The sequence below is a fragment of the Mus musculus genome, chromosome 5 (genome assembly GCF_000001635.26).
Source record: "Mus musculus strain C57BL/6J chromosome 5, GRCm38.p6 C57BL/6J".
In the NCBI taxonomy this organism is placed as follows: Eukaryota; Metazoa; Chordata; class Mammalia; order Rodentia; family Muridae; genus Mus; species Mus musculus.
The window spans coordinates 124,773,636-124,794,443 of record NC_000071.6 but is presented as its reverse complement, the minus strand read 5'-3'; the positions used below and the strand labels follow the sequence as shown (position 1 = coordinate 124,794,443).

General features: G+C 50.1%; 1 protein-coding gene across 1 annotated transcript in view; it reads right to left on the bottom strand.

The window, feature by feature from the left end:
• Dnah10 (dynein, axonemal, heavy chain 10) overlaps window positions 1–20,808 on the bottom strand; it is a 109,224-nt gene that overhangs the window by 39,865 nt on the left and 48,551 nt on the right. Inside the window, exons 30-43 of the mRNA NM_019536.1 lie at window positions 20,481–20,704; window positions 19,199–19,468; window positions 18,916–19,099; window positions 17,151–17,285; window positions 16,475–16,627; window positions 15,172–15,360; window positions 12,030–12,176; window positions 10,425–10,616; window positions 9,178–9,296; window positions 6,969–7,127; window positions 4,547–4,682; window positions 2,655–2,777; window positions 497–631; window positions 2–218 (exon numbers count right to left, since the gene is read on the bottom strand). Of these exons, the coding sequence (NP_062409.1) occupies window positions 2–218; window positions 497–631; window positions 2,655–2,777; window positions 4,547–4,682; window positions 6,969–7,127; window positions 9,178–9,296; window positions 10,425–10,616; window positions 12,030–12,176; window positions 15,172–15,360; window positions 16,475–16,627; window positions 17,151–17,285; window positions 18,916–19,099; window positions 19,199–19,468; window positions 20,481–20,704 (2,383 nt within the window). The remainder of the gene's footprint in view (window position 1; window positions 219–496; window positions 632–2,654; window positions 2,778–4,546; window positions 4,683–6,968; window positions 7,128–9,177; window positions 9,297–10,424; window positions 10,617–12,029; window positions 12,177–15,171; window positions 15,361–16,474; window positions 16,628–17,150; window positions 17,286–18,915; window positions 19,100–19,198; window positions 19,469–20,480; window positions 20,705–20,808) is intronic.

The window sequence follows — 20,808 nt, the reverse complement described above, 5'->3', positions numbered from 1 at the left end:
CCTGGCAGTTCCCCGGGACGGGCCCAGTTCCCTTCCGAATCCACAGTGGGCATTGACGAGAGGCGTTTGATACACTCATCAAACTTCACCCTTCCCTCCTCAAGCAGGGAGGAGCCCAGCGAGCAGTAGAGAGCCTCCAGGAAGAAGCACTCTAGCAGGTCAAGATCCTCGATTTCTCCTTCTAGCAGCGAATCCAACATCCTGGTTAACTGGGTCACCTGGTCACAAAACGCCTGTCTCAGCCCACCTTTCCGACCCCCATGATACCGTCCTATCCTGCGTCCTGGGGGTCCCCTGTCCCACTGTGATGGCACCTATAGCCGCCATATTGGTTCAGACACATGGAGCCTGGCACCTCGGCTTGCATGGGGCCACAAGAATATGCCCTGATAGTCATCCACGAGGCATCACTGGTCCCTGTCAGCCCCTCCCCCACCCCACAGGACCATCTCTCGGGAAGCCTTCCCTTTTGCCCTCAGCGGAGAAGTGTTCTTACCATATTTAGGTCTGTCTGGGGAACCACCATCTTCAGCTTCTCCCCTTGCCTCCCGTCCACGATCCCCTCTATGATCATGTCGATGAGAGTGGGCACATATTTCTCGAAGAGGTCATTTAAATACTTTTGCTCCACCTGTGGAGGAGAGATCCGAATCCTTTCCAAGGGTTCTTTTAACTGGAATTTCATCAGAGGTTTGTCATGTCCTGAGAAGCGTAAGAAATAGCTACAGCCATGACCTCAACAGGGGTGGAACCCCATGGCCGGTGACATTCACACAAGAAAGGTTCTTTAGGCTATGCCCATTTCCCTTCACTACCACCAAGGTACCCACACCTTGGAGTGATGGGGGATAACAGGTCCCTTCTGACAGAAGAGAAGCTGATGGTCTTAGAATTCAAATATCACAATCGGCCATTCAGCAAAGAGGTTAAAGTAGTGTAACAGGATGCACGGCTGGAGGCAGGTTCTGTGGCTATGACTGCGGACTAATTCCGGAGCCATGGTGAGCAGTTAAGAACACTTGTTGCTTTTACAGAGGACCCATGTCCAATTCTCTACACCTACATGGTGTCTCACAATGGGCTATGACTCCAGTCCCAGGGGATCTGACACCTTCGTCTACCTCCCTGGGCATGGCAGGCAGGCACACAGTGTGCATAAAAACATACAGGCAAAACACTAACATGTATAACATAAAGTTGTTTTGTCTGTTTGGTTGGTTGGTTTGGTTTTTTCGAGATAGGGTTTCCATGTGTAGCCCTGGCTGTCGTAGAACTCACTTTGTAGACCAGGCTGGCCTCAATCTCAGAAATCCGCCTGCCTCTGCCTCCCAAGTGCTAGGATTAAAGGTGTGCGCCACCACGCCCAGCTATAACATAAAGTTTAAGATGGTGGATTGTTCTTGTAGAGGAACCAAAGTTCAGCTCTCAGGACCTACACTGGGCAGCTCATAACTGCTGTAATTCCAGCTGCAAGGGGGCAGATGCTTTCTTCTTGAGACTGCACTCATATGTATCCGTGTGTGTGTGTGTATGTGTGTGTGTGTGTGTGTGTGTATGTGTGTGTGTGTGTGTATGTGTGTGTGTATGTGTGTGTGTGTATGTGTGTATATGTTTGTGTGTGTATGTGTGTGTGTATGTGTGTGTGTGTGTGTACTACTTAAACAAAGCATAAAATGAATCTTAAGAAAATGAAGTTGAGTGCTAGAAGTGCCTTTTCTTTTTTTTTTTAAAGATTTATTTATTATTATATGTAAGTACACTGTAGCTGTCTTCAGACACACCAGAAGAGGGCATCAGATCCCAATACAGATGGTTGTGAGCCACCATGTGGTTGTTGGGATTTGAACCTTCAGAAGAGCAGACAGTGATCTTAACCACTGAGCCATCTCTCTAGCCCCTGGAAGTATCTTTTCAACCTGGTATCAATGCCCACCAAAGTCCTCCCTTCAGGACACTGCTTCCTATGGCCCTGGCAGGCTTCCCCTGGCCATCTCTTCTCTGGGATACTTATGTTCTGGTTTCCAATTCATGCCAGTCAAGGGGCCCTTCGAGAAAGTCATCCGGGCCACCCGTGCAATCGAGGTCACAGGGTATTGGATGTGATTAAAGCCACAAGGCACACGTGACCACTGTGTACATCAACTTCCCATGAATCCTACTGTTAAGATGGGACACAGTGGTTAGCTGAAGAAATCTGATCTCTGCTACAGGGCAAACCAGTTCACGTGGGGGACATTCATGCAGCTGAGCAAAAGTGCACAACGGGGCATCCTGTCTCTCCATGGCTAGGCTTCTCTGAACCAGGCTTGCACAGTGATACCCAGAATCCACCTGGGTTAACATCTGCTGGCTACAGCCAGGTCCCGCATGCATGTATTGTCTCTGGCTGTGTCCCCACCCTAGAGTCAAATTGGAGTAGGTACAAAAGAAGGTCACTCATGCAACCGAGAATGTTTCCTGCTGGCTTCTGTGTTGATTCCTGGCCTAAGCTGTGAATGTCACTGCCCCTCTCACCAGGACACATGGCCCAGAGGCCCATCAGGCTGTGTGCTCAGGGACACACACAACAGGTGGAGGGCAAGGTACCCACTCCTCCAGGCATCCCTTGTTCAACACTCCTGCTCCTGCTCGAGCTGTTTGAGGACATAGCTCACCTTGTTTTGTATCTGTTGTAGCCATTTCTTCCAGTATGGTTGGTATTTCAGGTTCTTAGGGTCCACATAGACCATCCCACATCGAGACACAGTAGCCGGGGAGGCGTATTGCAGGTCTCCAACCTGGGAAGAAAGCAAACCCTTCAGCTAGGAAAACCTCTGCTGGTGGTTGCTAACACATGGTCCACGAATGTCAGGGCCTTCCCTGTGTACACATTTCCAAAGACACAAAGCCCTACCAGATAGTCGGCATAGCCTATGTGAGGTTTTTAAACAAACATGGCGGTCATGATGAGATTACCCATGCCAAACACTGGATCGTCTCTCTAGCCACTTTATTTTGTTTTATTTCAGTTTTTTGTTTGTTTGTTTGTTTGAATTTTCTTTTCTTTCTTTTTTATTTTCTATGACATTGTTTCCTTGTGTAGCCTTTGATGCCCTGGAACTTACTCTATAGACCAGGCTGGCCTCAAACTCACAGACACCCACCTGCCTCTGCCTCCCAAGTGCTGGGATTAAAGGGATGTGCCACCACCTCCAGGCTGTTTCAGTTTTTTTCAGGTAAGGTTTCATGTAGCCCAGGCTACCCTGTAACTAAGGATAACCTTGAACTCCTGGTCCTCATGCCTCCGCTTTCTGAGGGCTAGAATGACAGGGGTGTGCCAACACATCTGCTTTATGCAGTGTTGGCAATCGACTCAGGGCCTTGTGATGCAAGGTGAGTTCTGTAGGGGGTGGGCCTGATGCTAAGGTCCTGTTCCCCAATTGGTTCTTGATCTGTCAGTAAAGAAAGCTATGGGCCAATCGTTAGGAGGAAGGTACGGACAGGACTTCCAGGTAGAGCACAAACTACATGCAACAAACTCTCTACCAACCGACCTCCAGCCGCAACCCCCAAACATCATGTTACAGTTTTCTTCTTTGCTTTTTGGGGTTTTGGGGGATTTTTTTGAGACAGGGTTCGGGTATCACAAAGTGTACGTCTAAAGTTAAGCACATTGACAGATGTCTCTCTTCATAAAAGACATGGTTCCATGGTTCACAGTTTGCACAACCACAATGCACCAGTGAATTCTGCAGACTGAAAAAAAAAAATGATGTCACTATCAAGATGGGGCAAGAGCGAGTCCTAAGGCACGGCTATGAACAAGCCCTTGGTATGGTGATCAGGAAATGGGGAGAGGGAAGACTTGGAAAGTGGTCTATAAGGAAAAAACAGGAGGGCCCAATTCTTGACATGATAGAAAGAATTTCTTAATGAAGATGAAGGCAAACAGCATAAGAAAAAGGAAGGCCACTACCAAAAAAAAAATGGTCCTAAAAGGCAAAGAATGAACTACAGTATATTAGCTGGCTCTACAGTAAATATTTCCATATTCGAAACCATGTAACTAGGGTGTACTGTCAAACAGTTCAGCAATATGATATTCTGAGGAGGGAGGGCTGGTGACTGATGCACCAAACAAATCCTCACATTCAGAGGGCTCGGTCATTAAGCAACACGTGATGTTTTTAACTTTTGCTTTGCTTCTGTAAACTTGGGACTGGCTATAGGTCTCAGACTCATGGGAATCCTCCTGCCTCCTGAGCAGCCTTCTAATTGCTGGGATTACAAGCATGTGCCATTATACTCAGTAGTAATGAAATTCACAAGCTTGTATTTTTAGTGTGTGTGTGTGTGTGTGTGTGTGTGTGTGTGTGTGTGTGTATGCACGCACATGCTCAAACATAGATAAATGCAATGTTAAAAATTTTTAAAAGCATAGATAAATGTATTGAAGAAAATGTAACTCATTATAAACCTCTGAATTTCCATAGCCACCTACTTCAATAGAGAATTAATTAACCAAAAGCGAAGCCTGTGTTCAAGTTCGGATCTAGGCGCTACTTGCCTCAAAGAGCAGGGCGCAGTGCGCCTGGAGCCGGATGCGCTCCCCGTTGGCCAAGGTCAACAGTTTGTTGTCGTCCATCACGGAGTTCATGTTTTCCACCCACAAGGCATCCACGTCACCATCGAACAAAATATACCTGCAGGGACCAAGGAGCATAGCTTGGCCAGTAAGCCACAGACCCTAAAGTGTTTCCAACGACCCTACTGTCCCTCCTGCTCTGTCTTTCCAGCCAGGACCCTCACAGAGTGCTTGCTCCCTTTGTCTTCAAGTTGGAGCACGAGGTGTGTAAATGCTGAGAAACTTGCTAATGTTTAAGGATCGGAGAATGTCGCTCACGATCCAGCTCGCTTCCTTTGGTAAACTGGCCTTCCCTCCTGAGAGTGACACACCGCTACACTGGCCAATAGCATGCATGACTGACATTCCTTTAACAGGGAAACATTTACTGCAGAGCCAACTAGCCTGCTACGATTCACTTTCTGGCTCTTAGCGCTACATGTTTTGTTTGTCGATTGTGATCCCTTCTTCTTCATCTCATACCCTTTGCCTTTCTCTTTCTTTGTTCTCATAAGTCACGATATTCTGCATTCTTGCTTGGGGATCATCAACCAATCCCGAGTGAGTGGTATCATGGGGATAGACCCAGCACACTGCCTTCTGTTCCATTTTTGTCTTAAAACTCAGGTCAAGCATACATGTCAAGGAGCTGGAGAGATGGCTCAGGGGTTAAGAGCTCTTCAAGAGGTCCTGAGTTCAAATCCCAGCAACCACATGGTGGCTCACAACCATCTGTAATGAGATCTGATGCCCTCTTCTGGTGCGTCTGAAGACAGCTACAGTGTACTCATATATAATAAATAAATAAATCTTTTTAAAAAAATGTCAGTTTATCACTATTTTTTTTAAAAAATTACTTTGTTATTTCTTTTCTTTTCCTTCATTTTTTAAAAGATTTTTTTTTCATTTTTATTTCATTTGCATGAGTGCTTGACTGTACAGATGTCTCTGCTACATATGTATGCAGTACCCTAGAAGCCCAAGAGAGGGCGGCTGGAACTGGAGTTACAGATGATTGACAGCTGGGTGGCTGGGTGCTGGGAACTGAACCCCAGGCATCTGGGAGAACAGACAGTGCTTTTTTTTCTCCTCTTCCTTTCTCCCTCTTGCTCCAGCCCTGCTCACTCTGGCCTCTGCTCACTCCAGCTTTTTTTTTATGTATCTCATTATGGATGGTTGTGAGCCACCATGTGGTTGCTGGGATTTGAACTCATGACCTCCGGAAGAGCGGTCCGTGCTCTTAACCGCTGAGCCATCTCACCAGTTCCAGACATTGTCCTCAGCCACTCACCCATTTCTCCAGCCCAGTTTATTTATTTTTAGGCAGCCTCTCATGAGGTAGCTTCAGGCTAGCTGAAAACTCTCATACCTCAGGATCCCAGGCGCTAGGTTTACAGATGTGTGCTGACATACACTGCACATAGCTGGGGGAGGGAGAGAGCTTAGCTAAAGATCTCAAGACAAGATCACTCTAGATTATCAGGATGGTTCCCAATCCCATGGCAAGTATAGTGTCATAAGAAAATAGTTCAGGGAGCCAGGCAGATTCTCCAACTGTTAGATTCATAGTCTGTCTGTCTGTCTGTCTGTCTGTCTCCCTCCTTTCCCTCCTCCCTCTCTCCCTCCCCTCCCTACTTCTCTTCACCCACCCCCTCTCCCTTTTCCTTCTCTCCCTTCCTCCCCATCCCTCCCTCCCCCACTCTGCTCCCTCCTCCCAACCCCCTTTCTCTTTGATCTGTTGCAGATAAGATAATCCTTTCTTTCCCCCTAAATACTTCAGCACATAGTTCCTAAAAATACTTGTATTTTCTTCGTACCCTCTGGTTTGCTATCAAGTTGAAGACATGCAACATGTTTTCAATTCCATTGTGTGGCTTACAGCCCCACATCTCCCACCAGGAGTCCCTTTCTACTATCTGTATCCACGGTAGAAAGGCTGGACTCAAGCAAACAACTCTGTTCAGACCACCGGGTGTGGGGTTGATGAGGAATGAGGTGTTAGCACCACCATGAGGTGTCTCCCTGTAGATGGACAATCCACTCCAAAGTGGGAAGTCTTGCCTGGTCTAGAAGAGAAGGCACCCTGACTAAGGGGACATGCAGATGCCATGCATCTCCAGTGCAGAGACAGATACATCAGCCCTGTGGCATCTCTGAGATGCACAGCCAGAATCTAACCTCAAGAGAACAGCCGGAAACTAAAACCAAGACTCGACTCGTCTATAACGCAACTGGTCTGGAATCTTCTAGAACATCAAGGTCATAAGGTTAAAAAAAAAAAAAAAATCTAAGAAACTGCTCAGAATTGAAGGGCACCAAAGAAATTAGCTAATCCAGGCGTCTGGCCAATTAGGAGAGCACTCACTTCCGTTCCTTCTTGTCGGTCGGCCTGTTGATCTCCCGGAAGATGTTCGACAGCACCCCATCTGTCCAGTCTCGAGTGGTGGGATCCAGGATGCCATACAGCTCAATGACACTCACGGCTTTGGGGTTCAGGATGTACAACTTTGTCATTATCCCAAGCCTAAACCAAAGAGGCAGCTTTAGCCATGGCTCAGGCCAACGAAACACGCAAAGGCAGGTGGGAACCCATTTTAAAGCCCTCTGTGTTTCTACTTTGGAAGGACAGTTGGAGATCAGGATCTCACAATGTTGTCCTAGTGTACTGGCTAGTTTTGTGTCAACTTGACACAGCTGGGGTTATCACAGAGAAAGGAGCTTCAGTTGAGGAAATGCCTCCATGAGATCCAACTGTAAGGCATTTTCTCAATTAGTGATCAAGGGGGAAAGGCCCCTTGTGGGTGGGACCATCTCTGGGCTGGTAGTCTTGGTTCTATAAGAAAGCAGGCTGAGCAAGCCAGGTGAGGCAAGCCAGTAAAGAACATCCCTCCATGGCCTCTGCATCAGCTCCTGCTTCCTGACCTGCTTGAGTTCCAGTCCTGACTTCCTTGGTGATGAACAAAGTATGGAAGTGTAAGCTGAATAAACCCTTTCCTCCCCAACTTGCTTCTTGGTCATGATGTTTATGCAGGAATAGAAACCCTGACTAAGACACCTAGCTAGCCTAGAACTTACTAGGTCGACCAGGCTGGCTTCACACTAGCGGTGATCCTCCTGCCTCTGCCTGCTAAATTGCAGGCACGCACCACCACACCTGGCTATGTGTTTCACACTTTATCAGTTGAGTGGACAGGACATGCCTCTCTCTGATGATAAATCCCCACCACAGTATGATCAGAATATGAAAGCAAAGTAATGAAAATAGTAAATACATACTCTGACACATGCGCATGTGTGTATTTGTGTGATAGTCATGACAATGATCTAGTGGTAGACTAAAGAATGGCAGAGAAAAATTGAGGCAATGGACACCAGGCTTCAGCATGCCACTGTCCCAGAGTCCCTCATATGGGACGGGAGAAGTAAGAAGTGGTTACCTCCAAGACACAAGGGTTTTGTACATTTTGTGTGTGATGTACATTCACCCATTGCATGTACATACAGCACACAGAGGCCACGGGGTGACACTGCCTGTCTGTCCTACTCTATTCTCTCTGCCTTATTTTTTAGAGGCAGGGTCTCTCACTGAACCTGGAGCTAGCCTTGCAGCCAACAGTGATCTGCCTGGTGTGTACCCACCACAGCACTGGCATTACAGAGACCCACCTCCATGCCCCTTTTTAGGTGGGCATGCAGGATTCGAACTCAAGCCCTCGTGCTTGCTCGGAGAATGCTCCTTAACTGTGAAGCCACCTCCCAGCCCTGGTCTGGAGATTTGCTATGCAATCTGAAATACTACAGTCACAAAGATCGCATGGCCCCATTTAGAGTTTGCCTGTAATACTGGCATTTGTCCAAGTCTCTCTAGAACCCAGTCACTGGCAAGTGGAGAAGCAAACGGTTTGGAAATCCTCTCTAGATGGAAGACTGTCACCACACAGTGAGTCTTTACGATGCTCCAGCACATGTTGAGCGTTTTGTCTTGCATGTATGTCTGTGCACTACGCTCATGCAGTACCCACAGAGGCCAGAAGGGGGCGCCAGATTCCATAGAACTACGGTTACAGAGGGTTGTGGGGCCTCCTGTGGGTGCTGGGAACCAAAACTGGAGTCCTCTGCAAGAGCAGCAGGTGCTCTTAACTGCTGAGCCATCTCTCCAGCCTCATTTTCAGAATTTTAACCAAGGAATGTGGGCGGGACCATCCCATGAGCTGGGGTCCCAGAATAAATAAAATGGGAAAATGGGGAAAATTCACCGAGGTCCAGCATTATTGGCTTTCGGGTCTTTGCAGATATGAGGAGTCTCAGGGCAGTGTGCCCGCTCACCTGCCTCTGAGAACATCTTTCTGACAGGATGGATTCTACCCTCTCAGACTCTGAGACCTCCCTCGCCATAATCTGCTTTTTATAGGTATTTGGTCACATCAATCAGAAAAACAACGTATGGTTGGGATGAACACCCCTTAACCCCCATCTCCCACCCCCCATCCCCCACCCCAGGAAATAAAGCTCTCGCCAAACACTTCCCAAGAGGCCACCCTGGCAAATGCCCCCAACCCCCGCAGGACACTCACTTTGTCTGGGCCTGACACAGAGTATTGATGACTACGGACTTGCCCCCTCCTGTAGGCCCTACCACCATTGTGGTGTGGCGGGTCAGCATGGTCTCGAACATTTGGACCACTTTATCCACCTGTGGGACAGACATGGGCAGAATCGTTAAACCTATCTTCTGGGGAAAAAAATAACAGCTTATTAAGATGTAATTTGGGGCTGGTGAGATGGCTTAGCCGGCAGAGATGCCTGCCACCAGGCCTGACCACCTGAGCTTGGAATAGGAGAAAACCAACTCCTATGTAGCTGAGGCTAGCCCTGAGCTCTTGATCTTCCTGTTTCTGCCTCCTGAGTGCTGGAGGCGTGTGCCACTAAGCCCATCTGTTTTTTTCTATGACAAAATACCATTTATTGCCTGTCTAAGCCACGTGTATCTGTCTGCCAGCTGACAGGCACTCTAGTTTCCACATCTGGGCCACCGTGGATAATATGATCTTGGGAGCTCGTGAGTGTCTCTGAGCAGACATGCTCTCACCTATCTTGGGCCCATGTAGTATGATCACTGTGTTATAGGATGGCCAGGTGTGTAACGTGCTAAAGACTTGGAAGACTGCTTACCAAAGACAATGTACAAGGTATTATTTTACATTCCTAACAGGGATGCGTGTGTGTTTTCATGGGTGTGTGTGTATGTATGTGTGTATGTGTGTGTGTGCAAATGTGTGTGTGCTTGTGTGTATGTGTGTGTTGTCTTACTCAATTGCTCCCCTATTTTAATTTTTGAAACAGCATCTCTCACTGAACTTGGGGCTCACCAATGTGGCTAGACTGTCTGGTCAGCAAATGTCAGGGATCTACCAGTATCTGTCCCTCCAGGGCTGGTTTACAAATGCGTGCTGCAGAGCCCAGCTTTTTACGTGGGTTCTAGGCAACTGAACTCAGGTTGGAATGCTTGTATGGGAAGTGCTTCATCTACTGAGCTATGAGTCTGATGCCAGCCTGTGTTACATTGTGAGTTCCAGGCCAGTGTGAGTTACAGTTGTGTGTGTGTGTGTGTGTGTGTGTGTGTGTGTGTGAGAGAGAGAGAGACAGAGACAGAGACAGAGAGAGAGAGAGACAGAGACAGACAGAGACAGAGACAGAAACAGAAATAGACAGAGACAGAGAGACAGAGACAAGACAGAGAGAGACACAGAAACTGAGACAGAGACAGAGAGACAGAGAGACAGAGAGGAAAAGGTGATGTTGGCAGTCCCCAGTGGCTCACCTGGACTGGCAGGAGCACATAACCATTTTCCTCCAACACCTGCTCCACTGCGTCGTTGAAATCCGGGTAGCGCACACGGGGGCAGTCCAGCCCGGGAAACAGGTCAGAGATGAGGCCCAGGAAGAGGGGGACGTCCTCAAACACAAACTTGGGCAGGTTCATGTCCCGCAGCGCCCGCATCAGGACGACATCCTGGAGGGACCAGAGGGTGGGAGATTAAACAGGGATTGAACCCAGGCAAATGCCTACTACTGAGGTACATCCCCAGCTAAAATTTTTTTTAAATTCAAAATTCTAGCCAGTCGTGGTGGCACATGCCTTTAATTCCAGCCTTCGGGACCAGAGACTGTGGACTTCTGTGATGTCGATGCTAAGCTGGTCTACACAATGAGTTCCAGGTTAGTCATGGCTACATAAAAAGAACCTGTCTCGAAAAAGTGTTTTTCATTCAAGTATGATGCACTATGAAGTATAAAATATTATAAGGTATACGCCTCTTTCATAGAGTACTTTTATAAAAATGAATTATAAAAATCTATATAAAATATCAAAGATATTTCTGGAATTTTCTTTTTTTTTGAAGCTTTAATAGAAAACAAAAATCCAAAATGAAGCTTATAAAAATGCAGGATGTCAAGGTTTATATCAAAACAAAAATTAAAGCTACAACATGTACAGAATCGCAGTTGGGAAGCTGTACAAGTCGGAACGCCAGCAGAGGCTCTGACAGGGGAGTGAGTGTGCCATCAAAGAGATGCCGCTGTCTCGCTCACGGTCATGGCAGAGAGAGAGAGAGAAGAGAGAAAGAAGAGAGAAGAGAGAAGAGAGAGGAAAGAGGAGAGAGGAGAGAGAGGAGAGAGAGGAGAGAGAGGAGAGAGGGGAGAGGGAAGAGGGGAGAGGGGAGAGGGGAGAGGGGAGAGGAGAGAGGAGAGAGGAGAGAGGAGAGAGGAGAGAAGAGAGAGGAGAGAAGAGTGAGACAGAGGTGGATCTGACCAGATTCCACGTGTGCACCTGTGAGACAGCCCACTGGATCCTGTTAGGACGTATGCTCAGTGGGTAGAGAGACGGCTCAGCGATTGAGAGCACTGGCTGCCCTTCCAGAGGAAGAGTTCAACTCCCAGCCTCCATATGGCCGTGCACAATATGGCAGTTCACAGTTGTCTGTGACTCCGGGGCCTCCAAGGGGACCAGGTGCTTATGTGATGCACAGACATGTGTGGACATGATACCCATAATACATAAGATAAATTAATTAATTAAATGTGCAATAGCCGCCAATTGAAGAGGCATTCACATTCCCACTTTAGAAGGCTCCTAGTGTCCCTCTGCCATTCTATCACCTTACGATGACAGGCTGACAGCTGCTGCTGAAGCACTCTGAATTTTTGCACTGCCACAGGACTCTGAGTTTAAAGTCACACATCTCTGAAGGTACCACGTTGGGGGGGGGGGGGGGACCAAAGCAAAGGCAAACAGCTCATGGAGGGATAGCCAAGACTTGAGCTTCCGGGTGGCCTGCTCTGCCCCGTGTCCGCAGCCATGCCTTCTGCCCATGCACAGGAACTGCACCGAACCACGCAAAACCGAAGACACTGAGTGGCCTACCTCCTGCAGGTCTGCGGAGCCTCTCTTCAGCTCACCAGCCATGACCAGCACTGACTTCAGGGCCCGGAGCCCAAAGTCATAGTGGTGCTGTTTCGACAGCTGCTCCCGGGCCAGCTTATAGAGAACTGTCATCTTCTTGGCCAGCGTCTTTTTAACCAAAGGCAGTGATAAGACATAAATACAATAGGAGAAAGTGACAGTTAGCACTGCAAACGCACGGGTCACGGTAAATACCAAGGGATACAGGTATCCCAGGGACACTAAGCTACAGACAAGATCAGCAGAGCTGGTCTTCAGCGTTCGAAAACACCAGGGTGCAGTTTCCTTCCTAACTAGAGTGTTGGGGAATCCTGCTATTAAAGTCATGGTCCCCCCGTGATGAGATGGGGCTATGAGCTCGGTGCAAAATGGAGGTCTCCCTCTCTCAGTGGGGGCTTCCCTTCTGCTGCCTGACTTTGTCTGGAGAGTGTCCCTGAACACAGGAGGATGGCCTTATCTGAAGAACGACCTTGTCCAGAGCTGCATAACTCAGCACACAGGCCCGGCTCTGGCCTCCCACCTGAATTATTATGACTGATTAGCTGTTTCCACCCATACCCCTTAAAGCCCTTATATATCCCATCCCTGGGACAATAAAGTCCAGCTGTCTCACTGACGCTGATCCCGTTAAGTTAATCCGCAGGTACTCACGGCCATCCAAACCCTACCTCTCCCTGCTTCACTCACCCTCATGGACCAGTGTCCAGTGACCCACAGGAAGGGGAGACGCACACTACAGCACCTTGGGGACTCATTTAAAGAACACCCATGCTAGCTAGGAGGGGGTGACTCATGGGAGCTGTGTTCAGGCGGGAGGATCAAAGTCATCCTTGGCTATATAGAGAGTTTGAGGCTAGCCTGGGCTACATGAGACCCTGTCTGAAATACACAAACACATTTGCCAAGATCTATAGCTGATGTTTAAAGTTGGGATCTTTCCTGTCTTCAATGACAGTAGATCTCAGGAAGCCATCAGGGGCCACTCACCCAGATGTTCCTGGCTTATCAGGACCTCAGCCTATCACACAGGTGCCCTTTGCCCAGTCCCTGTTTCTTTTGTTGGTTTTCTTGGTATTGAGGGATGAGCCCAAGACTACTAAGCGATATCTTTAGCCCTTTAATTTATTTACTTTTCACATGGAGTCTCTGAATTTATAATCTTCCTGCCTCCACCTCCTAAGAAGCATGGATTAGAGATCAGCATGAGCTACCATGCCCCTTTCTAATAACAGCAAACCTTCCCAGGCCACAAGAGTCAACCCTACTGGTCCCTGGGGCTCGCGTGGCAATTGGGATGAAAAGAAACAAGAAATCTGGCCCTGGAATCCCAGAGTCCTGGCAGCTCGGGATGGGGTAGGCTAGGTGCAATGGGAGCCTTGAAGGGCACCCTCTTGTGTGCAGGGCTGGAGAGATGGCCCAGTGGTTACGAGCACATCTTACTTTTGTGGAGGGATCAAGTTGAGTTCTAGCACTTATGAGGGATGGCTCACAACCACCTGCAACTCCAGTTCCAGGGGAATGAGATGCCCTCTTCTGGCCTCTGTGGGAACTGCACCCATGAGCACATACACAGACTCATAATTAAAAACTAAAATCTTTTTTTTTTAAAGGACATGCAATTGCAGGAAATGGTTCGGTGGCTCAGTGGTGGAGCACATGCCTCGGCCGAATGAGGCACTGGGCTCCATCTTCAGCATTGCAGACAGAATGAGAGAGAGAGAAAAAGAGAGAGAGAGAGGCATGTGAGTGTGTAGGTGAATGTACCCATGGGCACACGTGCATACAGGAGCCAGAGAAAGAACTGAGTGTCTTCTTCTATCACCCATCACCATATCGCCTTGACACAGGATCTCTCATGATTCTGACTGGTCTACCCCCTCCTATGCTGCAGTTACAGGCATGTGCAGCCATGCCCAGCTGCTTACAACTGCTGGGAATTCAAACCCAGGTCTTCATGATGGCAGAGCAAACCCTTCCACCTGCTGAGCCACCTCCTCAGTCCACACCTTTGAGAGAAGGTGTCTCCCTGAACCTGGAGTTAATGGAGGCCCCTGGGGACCCTGCCTGTTTTCAACCCCCAGGGCTATGATTGCTGGTGTGCACAACCATGCCTGGCTTTCATGTGGGTCTGAGGATTTGAACCGGGGTCCTCGTGCTTGTGACACAGGCACTTTGCTGACCAAGTCATCTCCCTACCAATGCGGTGCGACTTTTAAAGGCTGACATGAGAGCGTATCTCAGTGTCAAAAGGGTTGGTTTAAGCTCTGTTGGTGACTGATATGCTATCTCTATACATAGCAAGAGGAAGAACAGGAACACTGGTGACATCGGAACTTGGCGTGTGCCTGGGCAGACTGCAGGCTGCAATGAAGGCTTGCATCTGTGTGTATAAGATGCCACTGCTGGGGAGGGGGCACATGGAAACACTGTTACTCCTGTCCCAAGCTCTCAAGCATTCCCGCCTTCCCAAATTAAGTTACAGCTTCAGAGAGGGTGGGATAGGAGCAGGGGCAGGGGCAGGGGCAGGGGCAGGGGCAGGGGCAGGAGGAGGAGCAGGAGCAGGAGCAGGAGGAGGAGGAGGAGGAGGAGAAGGAGGAGGAGGAGCAGGAGGAGGAGGAGGAGGAGCAGGAGCAGGGGCAGGAGCAGGAGCAGCAGGAGGAGGAGGAGGAGGAGCAGGAGTAGGGGCAGGGGCAGGGGCAGGAGCAGGAGGAGGAAGAGGAGGAGCAGGAGCCGGAGCAGGAGCAGGAGCAGGAGGAGGAGCAGGAGCAGGAGGAGGAGGAGGAGGAGCAGGAGCAGGAGCAGGAGGAGGAGGAGGAGGAGGAGCAGGAGCAGGAGGAGGAGGAGGAGGAGGAGGAGCAGGAGCAGGAGCAGGAGCAGGAGGAGGAGGAGCAGGAGGAGGAGGAGCAGGAGCAGGAGGAGGAGGAGCAGGAGCAGGAGCAGGAGCAGGGCAGGAGGAGGAGCAGGAGCAGGAGCAGGAGGAGGAGGAGGAGGAGCAGGAGCAGGAGGAGGAGGAGGAGCAGGAGCAGGGGCAGGGGCAGGAGCAGGAGCAGGGGCAGGGGCAGTTCACAAAACACAGCCTGCAGCTGGCCGCCGGCGTGCTCACCTTGGCGCCCAGGAAGCCCTCAGAGAAAAGCATGATCTCACAGATCTGCTGCAGGTCGGGCACAATGACAACCACAGGCCTGAACAGCGCCTTCACAGACTCAGGCAGCTCCGTGCGGCCCGCATAGCCCGGGTTCATGGTGATGAAGATGCCCATCCGAGAGTCAAGGGAGATCTCCTGCCCTTCGAACTGGGTGGCAGGAGAGAAAGCAGGGAGTGATGGAGCTGCTAGTTCATGTAGGGATTAGAACTGGGGCCACAGGGCATTCCCAAGGGACATGGTGATGTGGGCAAGGTGGGCCTCTGGAGTAGCACAGAAGCCAAGATATCTCTGGGAAGCCAGGTATGGTGCCCGGTCAGGTGTGGTGCCCGGTCAGGTGTGGTGTCCGGTCAGGTGTGGTGCCCGGTCAGGTGTGGTGTCCAGTCAGGTGTGGTGCCCGGCCAGGTGTGGTGTCTGGTCAGGTGTGGAGTCTAGCAGGTGTGGTGTCTGGCAAGTGTGGTGTCTGGCAGGTGTGGTGTCTGGTCAGGTGTGGTGCCCAGTCAGGTGTGGTGCCCGGTCAGGTGTGGTGCCCGGTCAGGTGTGGTGCCCGGTCAGGTGTGGTGTCTGATCAGGTGTGGAGTCTAGCAGGTGTGGTGTCTGGCAAGTGTGGTGTCTGGTCAGGTATAGTATCTGGCAGGTGTGATCAGCTGTATTATCTATCTAGTGAAGTGTGATTTCTGGTTAGGTGTAATCAGGTTATGTTGTCTGGCCAGATTTGGTCAAGTGTCGTATCTGGTCAGATGTGGGGTAGTGTCTGGTCAGGTATGGTCAGGTATGGCCAGATGTGGTCAGGTATACATGGTCAGGTGTGGTATCTGGTCAGGTATAGTCTGATATGACCAGGTGTGGTATCTGGTCAGGTGTGGCCAGGTGCAGTGTCTGATGAGGTATGACCAGATGTCGTGTCTGGTGAGGTGTCGTGTCTGGCCAGATTTGGTCAGGTTTGATGTCTGGTCAGATGTGGTCATTGTCAACTTCAGTGGCTTCAGTATCACCTTGGTACACCTGCGAGTGTTTCCGTGAGAGTTAACAGATTGGGAGGAGCCCTACCCTGAATGGAGTTAGGGGGTTAGGGGATGGGGGGGGGTACCATCTGTGCCATGCGGTACCTGGATAATATTAAAAGGAGGTAAAGAGACAGCTAGAAAACACAGGTAAATCTGTCTCTGCTTTGGGGCCACAGTGACTGACAGGAGCTACCCTACCCTGCTCTCCCTACCATGATGGACCAAACACTCTGGAGTCGCCCACCCCACCCCCTCACCTGGAACGTGGTCAGCTGATGGATCAGCGCATTGCGGATTGTCTGGATCTGAGACGAGATGACAGACAGCACGGAGGCATCGATCCGGTTGAACTCATCGAAGCAGCCCCACGCGCCACACTGGGCAAGGCCAGAGAAGATCTTCCCGACAGCCTAGGGATTCCGACAGGATGCTCAGGGTCTGTTTCTCCCAGAAACAGAAGTGGCGGGGGGTTTGCTCTTCTAAATTAAACACTGTGCTGAAGGGCTGGGAGCCCTGGCCTAGTCCAACACTCACAGAACTTTCTAGAAATATTCCCAAGGCCCTCAGTAGGCCAACTCCCACTTAGGGCTAGGTAATCCAGACTGCATTATTTGTAGAAAACTCCAGATGGGCCAGCTACTAAAATGATGCAAAATCTGGCCACAGAGGGCGCCACAGCCCCCAGTACCCTTATTGAACCAAAGTGGAACAGTGGCGCCCTCTAGACTCAGGAGTGCAGTACTGCAGTCGACATCTTCCTCACCCTCTCTTGCTCCTTATGCTGACTTCAGCAGCCTGAGTTCAGGACCCTTGCCCCACCCTCCCAGCTGTCACTTGTCATTTCAGGAGACAGGTGACATACTTCCTGACCATATCTGCACCAGAAGCCCTCTGCAGGGCAATCGGGTACTGGGAGTGATGGTGAGCTCTTACCTTGTAATCCATGCCTTCACCACAGTTTGTGACAACACACAGGAGGCCCAGGGCTTTGGCGAGGTCCTTGGTGGTCTCTGTCTTGCCGGTTCCTGCTGGACCAGCAGGGGCACCTCCCAGATACATGGACAGCGCCTGTGAGCAGCCACATGTAAAACACATGTGTTCTGAAAGAGTGCCACTCCTGGACACATCTCTGGGACACATGGGTAGACACTATGAACACTGTCAACTCCGGGTGTCAGCTCGATTGTCCAGGGAGCTGTCCTGGGTTATTCCTGGGTGTGTCTGTGAGAGTATCTCAGAGACTGACACTTTATGGTGAGCCAAGTTAGTTAGATGTCAGGGTGGACAATATCAGCTACACCACCACCACCATCACCACCGTCACTGTTACCACCATCATCACCACCACCATCACCACCGTCACCGTCACCACCATCATCACCACAACCACCACCCCACCACTCGAGAACTGGGTGGAACCAAAGGAAAAAGAGAGGCTTTTTCCACTTTGGCTGGGCTAGTGGCCTTGTACTCTGACATTACTCAGGGCTTCAGACCCAAATGTAAGTGGCTCCCTCTGGCCTTCGGTCCTGACTGTCCAGCTGGCCAACGGCAGGCTAGGATACTAACATGCCTCCAACCTCTCTGTCATAAAGTGCTTATGCTTGTGGTCTCCCATTGATCCTGTCTCTTTAGCCCCCTAACTCACAGAAAGGCTTAAACATTTTGCTTTTGAAACGGGGTTTCATGTAGCCCAGGTTGGCCGAAAACTTGCTATGGCATCGTCTATAATGAGATCTGGTGCCCTCTTCTGGCATGCAGGCACACATGCAGGTAGAACACTGTATACATAATAAATAAATCTTTAAAAAAAAAAAAAAAGGTGGGGCTGGAGAGATGGCTCAGCTGTTAAGAGCACTGACTGCTCTTCCAGAGGTCCTGAGTTCAATTCCCAGCAACCACATGGTGGCTCACAACCATCTGTAATGGGATCTGATGCCCTCTTCTGGTGTGTCTGAAGACAGCGATAGTATACCCACATACATGAAATAAATAAATATTTTTTAAAAAGAAAAATAAAGAGGAAAAGGTTAAAAAAAAAAAACAACAACCAGCTATATAGCTCGGGGTGACCTTGAACTCCTGATCCTTCTTCCTCCACCTCAGCAAACATGACCATCACGCTTGGCTGAAGTTCACACTTTTTTTTAGAAAGACAAAGGGCTCACAGTTGTCACGGGCTTCATCCGTCCGTTCACCCACTTACCCCCAGGTACAGCGAGGTAGTGCAGAGACAAGCACAGGAGTGTGCTGTACACAGTGTGGGATTGAAGCTCAGCTGTGCGCTAAGGGACCCATCACACACAGGCACTGTGATGCAGGCTCTGGTACAGCTCCGTGGGTAAGCTCTTGCTTAGCATGTTCAAGGCCCTCGGTTCTAGCCACAGTACCACAAACAAAAGAATCTGCCTTACGATGGACTGGCGCCACCCTAAGAGGAGACATGGTCTCCTCCACTGGCCTTCTCATGGTCCAATACACTTTAATATTATGCATCTTACACATTTCTGTGATTTTTCTATTACCCTCTGACTCCATCACTACTGCATAGGGACCAGTGTCCCAGGGAAGATGTCCTCGGGGGTTTCAGTTCCAATAGTGACAAGTCAGACTCCAAGTGCAAGCTATTTCCCAAACTCAAAGCTAAGACCCATGTCTAGAACAACCAACAGGCTATGTCCAGGGGCAAATATGTCACCTGTGTGAGCGTCAGGTAGATGCGGTCTGTAAGGGGCGTGATGACCAGCCTCCCGTTGAGGCCCATGTACTCATAGCCGTAGCTGAAGGTCCCAGTGCACTGGCGGATGTTGAGCTCATCTGGCTCGCGGTCCCAGTAGAAGCGGAGCTGGCTCTCCCACTCAAACTCCCGGGCCTCAAGGATGCTGGGTGGGGAGGGGAAGAGAAGGAAGAAGCCATCGCTGGGCAGACCACAGAAGGACAGAACAGTGAAGCAATCCCAGTGTCCCAGGGATGGGACCCACCTGCCCCGGATGAAGGAATCCACGATGTCCCGGGCGTGGACATCGATGATCAGGACAGTGTTGTATTTCTTCCTGTCGTTTTTGCTCAGCTCCATGGTGATCCGCGTCACCAGGTCATCAATCTGGCTGTGCATCTTCTTGCCGTAGTTCTTCATGGCCTGCTTGTCCCCTTGCTTGACCTTGTTGAAGACATCTTCCACTTCCCAGGTCCACCACACCTGGCTGGCGGCCAGCACCACCATGCCTTGGTACAGCAGCATCCAGTCCACCCTGCAGGGAAAGCGAGCCAGTCACAGACAGACTTAACAGACCCTGGGATCAGCTAGAGACTGCCCTGGAAGTCAGCGGCAGTGGTTCGCATGTCTGGCCAGGAACAGGAAGCATGAAGGCCAAGAAAACTCCAGGGCTAGGCCATGAAGTACCATGGGCTCCTGACTACATATCTGCATATCCATCAAAGGGCCAGAGGCGTGGCTCTGCAATAGAATGCTGGCTGAGAAGCTGCCATCTAGGGGCTGGAGGTGTAGCTAAGCAGTAAGGCATCTCTGCCTATTGGGATCCTGTCTGGACTGCTCCTGACTGCAAGGCACTGATCTCACAGTAAGGCCTGCTAAGAAGCCCCAAAAGGCTAGGGATAGCATTGATGCTGGCACAGGGCCATGTCTGGTGCCTGGAATGGAGTGGGCACTGAGGGTTCGTATTCATTCTTTTTTCTTTTTCTTTTTCTTTTTCTTTTTCTTTTTCTTTTTCTTTTTCTTTTTCTTTTTCTTTTTCTTTTTCTTTTTCTTCTTTGAAGCCCTTAGCCTTATGCATGGTAGGTAAGCATCCTACCTCTGGGAGCATCTAAGCAGATGTTCTTCCACTGAGCCAAGACCCTAGACCCACCCTAGAAGATTCTAGGGAAAGACTACCACTGAGCCACACCCCCAGCCCCTCACTGGGGTATTCTAAGCAGAGGCTTTACCACTGAGCCATGCCCCCCAGCCCCTCACTGGGGGATTCTAGGCAGAGGCTCTACCACTGAGCCACACCCCCAGCCCCTCACTGGGGGAATCTAGGCAGGGACTCTACTGTAGAGCCAAACCCCCTGCTCAAGTGAATCTCTAAAAAACTCAAGAACTATCCAGAGTTCGTCATTTAAAACAGCGTTCAGCAGCTGGGTTGCCATAGCAAGGAGAGCCTTGTTGCAGTGTCAGCCTGCTCACACTCATAAATCTCCCCCTGCAACAAGCCGCAGGATCGAGTCGCTCATCCTCATACACCCTCGCATGTCCGTTATCACCTGCTTCTGTCTTCACAGTATCTGAAGATGGCTTCCTTGGTGATGAGCCTGTTGGTCCTCCTCATTTCGTGTAGCACCGCGGTCATCCAGTCTTCCACACGGCCATCGGCCCGGATGATCTTGCGGAAGGTCATGACTTCTCCCTCTGCCGAGATCATGGCCGACACGAGCTTCTCCCCGCTGTCCCCATCGTGGAAGCGCAGCATGGCTATGTTATCATACATCTGCAAGACGGCAAGATGGGATGGGATGCTGGTGTGAGTACAACCACCCATCACACCCATCGTTGAACCTAGGGTGTAAGATCATGAATCATCCCTAGGTCAGG